An 8,596-nucleotide genomic window follows, 5' to 3' on the forward strand; every position below is an offset into this window, starting at 1 on the left:
TCGCGAAATCCGAACCAGCTGGCGTATACACAAGTCCAACCAGCTGATAGCTACCCTCCCTTTCTTTTCTGGCGTTTCATAAGTAAAGAAAGAAAAAAAAAAAAACGGAAAGGCTGATAAAACCTGTCCCTCCTAAAGTCCTGTCCTGAGCATCTATCCCAGAAAGTCATAACGACAATCTTCTGCTCCTTGCGGATCGCTGTGCTTGACATATAAAGTCCAGACACCCTCCCTTTAAAGATGCATTTTTCATCACCTAAATGACTTGTTTAGGATCTGACCACCAACTGGGCCATACTGGTAACGAAATCTTCCCACCTCCTTATAGTTGCTTGGCTCTCGTCAACACATATAGCAAAGACGCGCTAGAAGCCCTCTTCTGCATTCCCCACCACCCACACTCTTTGACATCACATCCCACCTTCTCCTTATCATATACAGCTCATACGTTGGAGCCCCTACACCTCATTCGGCAACGGGCAAACAGAAAGAACAGAGATTAAGGGAAGAAGGGGAAAAAGGAAGAAAGAACATGCCTTCTTCTGTACATTGCCCGTCCAGCCCAGCTTTCAGCACACGGAGCTTCCCGCTCAGATCTCACGCTGCAGCATCCCCTGTCGTATCCCGGACCACAAGCACGCCGCCAGACATGTGGTCAAGGAGCAGGAGTCAAAACGGCTGCCAAGTTCCGTCATACAAGGTTCGAAGGGACTTTGACACCCGCGCGGCCGAACCCGCGACCCCAGTTGTAAACGGAACCAGCCCCTATCGCCAGATAGAAAGCCCATATGGCGAGGATATCGAGAAAATAAGGGAGAGGGAATATCCGCAAATGAGCAATGGTAGATTCAGACAATTTCTTTCCTATGTCCATAACGTACTTGCAGTTTGCACGTATACTTCCACAAGCACACGCTTTAGTATGTCTTTCCGTACGACCCTAATGCTAATCAAGGCACGCTACCAACAGGCGTATACCTCGACCACAGCGGAGCGACCATCTACGCCCGGTCCCTAATAATCGCCTTCGCGGACAAGATGATGAGCAACCTGTACGGCAACCCGCACTCGGCAAACGAACCAGCCCGGCTATCCGGGGAGATGGTGGACGAGGTGCGAGAGCGGACGCTGCGGTTCCTAGGCGCGGACCCTAGGCACTTCGACCTCGTCTTTGTGGCCAACGCCACGGCGGGCATCAAGCTCGTGGGCGATGCCTTTCGCGACCTCGCCGAGAAGACATGGAGCGGCACCTTCTGGTACGGATACCACAAGGACGCGCACACCAGCATCGTCGGCGTGCGCGAACTGGCTGGCGCCGAGGCCCGCTGCTTCATGAGCGACGCCGAGGTTGAGCGCTGGCTCGGCGGATCGGTGCCGTCCGACGACGGCTTCACAAACTGGCATCGCCACCGACCATACCAGGGAGGCGGCCGGAGGCGCACAGCCGGTGGCGGGTTGGGGCTGTTCGCCTACCCGGGACAATCCAACATGACGGGTCGACGGCTACCGCTGGCGTGGCCTGGGATGCTGCGGCGGTCGCGGCCTCACGCAAACACTTATAGCCTGCTGGATGCGGCGGCGTTTGCCATGACGAGTCCCATGGCAGCCGTATTTGCGGACCCAGATGCCGCACCCGACTTCACCGTATTGTCGCTATACAAAATCTTTGGCTTCCCAGATCTCGGAGCGCTGGTGGTGCGGCGCGACTCGGGCCACATCCTGACGCTGCGCAAGTACTTTGGCGGCGGGACTGTAACCATGGTGTCGGCGGTCGGGGCTGCCTGGCACAGGAGCAAAGGGCGCGAGGCTGTCGCGGACTCAGCGACACATGGACAACAGCAACACCAGCCTCAGCACGCCCGGTACCAAATCCACGACGGGCTCGAAGACGGCACGTTGCCGTTCCACAGCATCCTGGCGTTGGGAGAGGCAATAGACGTCCACGCGCGGCTATTCGGAAGCATGGAGAACATCTCACGGCACACTTCTCGACTCGTGGCCAGCCTATATGGTGGTCTAGCAGGGTTAAGACACGCCAACGGTGGGCCAGTGGTGCAAGTATATGCCGAGGGTGCTGATGGCTCGAGGACGTTCGGCGACTCTGCGAGGCAAGGAGCGACGGTGGCATTCAACGTGCTCGAGGCGGACGGCACCATTGTGCCATACTCCCAGGTCGAGGAGTTGGCAAACCGGAGAGGGATATACATCCGGTCTGGTGGTAAGTTTTATTGCTCATCCCTGGTCAGCGTTAGTGACCCGACTTGATAAACCACTTGCTTATGCGGTATTTCAATATTTTACAGGCATCTGCTGCCCTGGTGGCATGTTCACAGCCCTAGAATACGAGCCCTGGGAGCTAGAAAGAGCCCTCTCTGCCGGACACCACTGCGGTCCTGGAAGTCATGACCTCATCAACCAGTTGCCCACTGGGTAAGACACCTACGCCTTCGTTTTTCCAAACTGATAGATTGAAAGCAAGCTGACTTCAGATCGACACAACTAGTGTCGTCCGTGCAAGCCTTGGCCCGATGAGCACCGTGCGTGACGTTGACATGTTCGTTGAGTTCATGCGTGACACGTTCGCGACACCACGACTGCAGCAATCGCCGGTGCTGGAAAACATACTGTTTCAACGCTAGCAAATGAAGCAAACGAGGTGTCCAGCAAAGATCAAAGACCGTGCTCATACCCTTTGGCTGAGATGTATAGAGCAGGGATGTTGTCAAGCAGCAGCCCCTGGTCTTCTCACTTCTCCTTTGTTCGTTTGGCTGTTGGGTCTTTTGTTGGGTACGCATAGGACATACAATTTACGGCGAAATGATTTGGTGGGGGGCGAGGGCGCTTTCAAACATGGTGGGGTCGTTGGAAACGATAAATAATCTCGGTGAATAGCCAGTGTCTTTTTGTTGTGTTCTTTTCCTTTGTCCGTACATATATTGTAAGATGAGGCGCATACGCTAGTGGGGACCACCAGGTACATACAGTCTATAACCTGTGAGTGTCTGCAGTCAGGAAATATGGCGCTGGCTGCAGTTTATACATCGACCTTGGTAACTTTTGGTCTCTTATCACACAGCAGGTCGAGAATAGCTTGATTTCATGCCCATGATCTCTGAATATCGGCAGTGCATTGAGCCTCGCCAAGGCTCATGTTATCTTGCCCATTGATCGACGTGAAGGCACGCAGAGTTGTCTTGGGGGTCTTGATGCGGAAGTGTTGACTGATCCAAGCCACACAGCCAAGCTGTACCAGGGAAAAGGTCGTCGGAATGGTCACAATTGTTGTTCAAGTTTCCCGTATTTGTCAGGCCCGGCGAACTACTGTAGAAGAGAGCCCTGAAACCAAAAGGGGAAGACGAGCAGAGGCTGAACCCTTGATCGGTCCTCAGGGACGTTAAGGATGCTGGTAGCATATCGAGGAGCAAAGCGCAGGCATAGCGCTGAGGATCCCCAACTGATGCGATTGCTTTCGTCTTCAGTCCTTGCTCTCCCCAACCTCACCCTGGCCGTTCTCCTTCTTGCTGTCCTCGGTATCGATTCCAAGTGACTGAAGCTCCCTAATCAGCTCGTTGATCTTGATGACCTTGGCGATCTGCTCTGGCAGCAAGCTACCACCACCTTCCTTCTTCTGCTCCAGCTCCTTCGCCTGCTTGAGTTTTTTCTTCAGGTTTCTAATCTTCTTCTCCTTCTCAACCTCGGGATCTACAGCTTCTGCGACAGGCTTGGCGTCCCCATTGGCAGCGGCAGCGGCGGGCTCCTCCGTCTTGCCCGCCGCCGCCGCCGCCGCCTCCTCCTCGGCGGCTTTGGCCTTTTTCCTCGCCTCGCGCCGCTTTGCATTCTTAAGGCTGGCGGCGGATGCGGCAGACGAGGTTGCCTCTTTACTATCGTCTTCCTTGAGCCCCTCGGCGCCGGGAATGCCGCCGCCCTTGCCTCGGTTGCGAAATGCCTCGGCGGTGCGGTTCTTGTACAGCTCCACGTCCTCAGGCGGGCGGTAGCCGGGTCGGATCTTAATGGCCTTGCGCGTGCTGCCATCGGCGCGCGTCGATTCGGGGATGTGCCGCTGGCCGCTGTCGTCGGTCACGATGCCCGAGTTTGAGGTTTTGGCCGTGGTCGCCATGGCTGCGGCGGGGGGTGTGGTTATATCGGTCCCGATCGAGGCTCAATTTGTTATTCTATTTGTTTGACGTGGAAATAAACAAAGAGCTGTATTACAGCGTTAGAATGAGGGGAGAAAATTGCTGGCAGCCAAGTTGCAGATGGTGTCTCTAAGCTTCGCTTGTGACTGAGCGAGGTTGGTAAGGTAGGATCCATGTCATGGTGGGGTGCATTGTACCCTGCATGCAGTTCCCTCGTTGGTGGCCGGGATGCTTGGGTTAGGGTCCTGTGTTTGTCATCGCGCAGTACGTGCCTGCCATACAGTAACCAGCAAAACAGAGTGGGACCATCGATCCTTGTGTACTATATTCAAATGAATACTTTAATACGCTCGGGTCCTGCGTGAAATTATAGGACGTGTTCTCAGCAAGTCAATGGCACAAAAAGAAATGGCAAACTTTTTTTTCTACAAGTGGAACCTTGAAGCAAAGGTCATACATAATGCGAAAGAATCAAAAGTTCAGGTGCATTGCATCAGCCGTGAATCGAACACGGGGCCCATCGAATCATTTCATTGAATGGCAACGATGGATTTTACCACTAAACCACTGATGCTAACGAATCATGTATTACTGCTAGGACATTCCTCCTAGTTAGACTATAGCACCCTATCACTTCCTCACCTTCATTGACCAGCTGGTTTGTAGATAGTCAGAAACAACATTTGAAACTTTGCCTTAGCAGAATCGAACAAATTTGGCGAGGTCTATCTCGACCTCCAGGTTACAAAATGGTCTGCATCCTGCTCCCATTCACTAATCGAACAATCGATTACTGCAACGAACAGTTCCCCTCCACCCCTCGATTGCCTTTTCCCCCAAACATCAGATTTTAGACCAGACACCTGCACCGGCCATGGATTCAATCAATCGTTTAAGAAAATTTATCCTGTATTGCTCCTGCTAGCTATCAAGCTTGCGCGTATCAGCGAGCAGTTGTTGCCTATCAACGGCACCCCAACTATATTGGCAGTGCGCAATCCGCAAGGCTCCCTATTTACTAAGCTGTTGTCCATTCTGCAATAACGAGTTCATGGTTCTAGGAATACGCTGCCATCCACCTGCAACTCAAAGGCCGAGATCGGAATGGTTGACTTTGACGAAAACGACAAATCTGGACACACAACAGCGTACTATAGACAACCACCAGTCGCGAGTCTTCGCTGCTGAGGAGCACAGCACTCGACGACGTGAGCCTTTCAAGCTGCCCACGCATGGCTGAAGCAGTTGGAGCTATAGAAACCGGCCCTGAAGTAACACTGCTCGGTATTGCGGATAACCTGTGGGTTCGACCACGTCGTCGGTACGCTAAAAAGGAAGTGAATGATGAGATTGTTCCACCGTTGATATCAGCTGACCTGAACACATGCCAGTGGTTGACGTCTGCTTACAGATACATGGCATTGCGTCCCTTGGTGCGTGAGATGTGGTAGGGTGCCTGATAAGTCCCGTCCAAGTTCAAGATAGGTCAGCCTGCACCCTGAACAATCTCAAAATCCCACGCTCGAATTGGCTTTACCGTTGTTGCTTTGTACTCTGTATCTCTCCCGACCGCTTCCTTAGTAGACTACTCTCTGTCTATTCACAAGTAAAACCAACAGCCCTCTGCACCAAAGTTCTGTATTTTCCCTGGCAAACAACTTTTGGGTGCGCGACCAACTTGGACCGCGAGGTCAGTTGCCTCTTGATTAGATTCGGAATCACGGTCATGAATATTATTCAGGCACCACTATTGGGCTGCGCACTGGTGGTGCTCGATAAACCCAACCTGCCGGGTTTCCATATTTGCATCAAAACAACTTTAATGGCTGCCGCAATGCTCGGTGTTTCAAAGATAGAGATTTGGCGAATTTTGATCGGGACGAAATGATCAAGGGGCTGCCCCAAGAAAATCTGTACCGAGTTCTTTTTCCTCGCTTCTCGCAACCTCTGTTATGTCCTAATACTTGACCCTTGTTTTCCTGACTTGCCTCAGAGCTTCCTGAGATGCACCCAGAAAATCAAAGGTAGGTCTTGTGGTATACCTGGCACTCACAACAGTGCGGATTTCTTGTTCGTCTTATGTGGTGTAAATGGCTTCATCGGCTGGGAAGGCGAAAAAAAAAATAGTAGGAAATCAGGGTTAAGCTTTGGATAAAAACCCGCCCAATGATTCATCTCATCTAGGTAAGGAAACTAATATTGCTGATTGCGAGGATCTTCAAAACGGCCCTCTAGGTCCAAGAAAATTGCAGGCCTCCTCTCGTCCTCAGGGCTCGCAACTAAAATGATCCACCGAATCTTATGATCTTGAACTGGAGCTCAATGTCTTGTTCCCTTTCTTTTCTTCAGAAAACACCGTCGAGAAAGTCAACCGCAACGGCTCTTTCGACCAAAGGATCCATTGCCTTGGCCAATGCCTGGTGCGCTGGATCTTGGTTCGTATAATAGTCCCTGTCCTCCGCCGAGGGGAACTCGACCACAAAGGCGTGTGTCAATCCTTCCTGAACATAGGTTTTGCCAAATAGTGTTGATTAAGTAGCCGTAAAATCGGAGAAGGGGGTAGGATAAGGTCTAACCTGACAGTCCTCCTGAGAGTTGTCCCTGCCCGCCTTCAGGGACAAAATGTATGGCGCCTGGCTCGTGGGGTGGATGCACTTGTCCTTTAGGGCGACGAATTGTTTGCAAACCTTGAATCGTTTCAGAAGCAAATATTAGGATTTTTTTTCGTTTCCCAAATTTTGAAGCGGAGATGCGCATACGTTCCTGACCTCCTCATCGGAAGCAGATGCCTTGAACGTGAACAGAACAGTGTGAACCAGAGTCATGGTGAACAACAGGGGTTAGGAGCAGGTGTTTGGTTCGGTGGAAAATAATAATACGAGCAGATAGACGAGAAACAAAGATAGTCTAAACCAGAACAGTTTAGATCATTGATGATGGTAAGCATTTGGGGAAGCTGAGGGCTGGCCAAGGCTGTTATAAGTCGAGGTACATTTTGGGTTTGGCGGGGGTTCAAAGCGCCCGTCCGCTTACCCCGCTGTCGCTGACTCGGGACGGGCCACAGCGGTTCGGATCCGCATTTAGGCGTTGTTTGGGAAGTGGGACAACCTGTGGAACTGCTACAACACTACAGTCCAACAGTACAATCAAATCGACTTTCTTCACCCAACCTCTGCCAAGTTGACAACAACCGCGAAACTTGAATCGGGCTCACGCGCGGGCCTCGGTGTATTTATGATGACACTTCAGGAGGGTTTGAATCGAGGCCGCTGGCGACTGCTGGGCTTGAGGCTCAAGAACACTAGCGCTAACGCCCTACCCAAAGCACACCGAAAATCATGCTCATGGAGAGGATCTGCTGGACACAGAACCATAGGGCTGAGACGCAAATGCCTGAGTCGCTGCCGCTGAGGACAATAATGCTGGCACGCAAGGTCGATGGACACTGGCGCAAGATCAACCAATATCAACACATCCACAATATATGTGATAGTAACTACTGTTGGTTACATTTAAGCTCTCAACGCCTGGTGTATAAGCCCTGATTGAAACAACTCCCCAACTGCCGAAATATGAAATTTATTTCCTGTTATCTAAACTACGTAAATCGCATTGTGACACTTTTGAGACGAGTAAAGGATTAGCTTTCACCGCGAATTTCTCGTTTCCGGTGTATTAGCAGTGGCATTCCAGATGTAGACATGTACTGGAAATGTGCACCTTAAAGTTGTGGTTTAATCTTTTACAATAGTTTGTGCAGTAATTTGATAAAAGGCAGAACTTGTAAGTGTATAAAACCAAAGATCGGCTGCTTAGTAGTAAAGGTTGTATATCTGTAAAGCGTCTTTTAAATAATGTATCAAACATGTAAGCAAATTTTAGCTTTTATTTTTCAGATTTGAATGAGAATGGTATAAATATCTTGCTGATTGTAGTTTATAATGCTGGTTGGTGAAAGCAAATATATTACAGTTTAGGTTATAAGGCTGCAAGTTCTAACTGAAAAAATGTAAGGTTTTGGAAATAAATAGCAAAAGAACGTACAAATTATGGGTTCACGAGGTATTTGAATACCAGGCACCATCTTATACATAACAGAAAAACAACATTTAATCAAGTAGTTTTTTTTTCCAAAGGTTGAAAAAAATCATTTATAGTTGAACAAACTTTTATATAATCCATATTATAGATTTTGATTGTGAAATTTTGAAAATCGATATTTAATTATAGACCAGTTTTCTTAGAATAATTAGAAAACGCCCTTTTAAATGCTTTCTTTGCTTTATACTTACGTTATTCCAGTTTATTTATTTACGTATAATAATTCTGTACATTTAAATCCTTTATATCCTGACAATAGTCTCAGGGCTCATCCCTGAAGCCTAGAGCTTCACTCATTGAGCCGTGGCTCAATTCGTGGCTTTGCAATGTACCTGTAGGTCCATCCAAAAAACGCTCTG

General features: G+C 49.9%; 3 protein-coding genes across 3 annotated transcripts; 1 reads left to right on the forward strand and 2 right to left on the reverse strand.

Moving 5' to 3' along the window:
- Positions 1-532: 532 nt before the first annotated feature.
- PpBr36_05260 (uncharacterized protein) lies at positions 533-2,639 on the forward strand (the record flags this gene model as incomplete). The annotated part of the gene is made up of 4 exons (XM_029892417.1): positions 533-842; positions 971-2,218; positions 2,304-2,430; positions 2,504-2,639. The coding sequence occupies 4 exons, from the start codon at positions 533-535 to the stop codon at positions 2,637-2,639; spliced, it is 1,821 nt and encodes a 606-aa protein (XP_029749858.1).
- Positions 2,640-3,475: 836 nt separating this feature from the next.
- On the reverse strand, positions 3,476-4,117 carry PpBr36_05261 (uncharacterized protein; the record flags this gene model as incomplete). The annotated part of the gene is made up of 1 exon (XM_029892418.1): positions 3,476-4,117. One exon carries the CDS (start codon positions 4,115-4,117, stop codon positions 3,476-3,478), a length of 642 nt encoding a protein of 213 aa, XP_029749857.1.
- Positions 4,118-6,481: 2,364 nt separating this feature from the next.
- Positions 6,482-6,961, reverse strand: PpBr36_05262 (uncharacterized protein; the record flags this gene model as incomplete). Its single annotated transcript, XM_029892419.1, has 3 exons — positions 6,482-6,637; positions 6,713-6,823; positions 6,896-6,961. The coding sequence occupies 3 exons, from the start codon at positions 6,959-6,961 to the stop codon at positions 6,482-6,484; spliced, it is 333 nt and encodes a 110-aa protein (XP_029749860.1).
- Positions 6,962-8,596: the final 1,635 nt, after the last annotated feature.

Source organism: Pyricularia pennisetigena, chromosome 6 (assembly GCF_004337985.1).
Source record: "Pyricularia pennisetigena strain Br36 chromosome 6, whole genome shotgun sequence".
Classification (NCBI taxonomy): Eukaryota; Fungi; Ascomycota; class Sordariomycetes; order Magnaporthales; family Pyriculariaceae; genus Pyricularia; species Pyricularia pennisetigena.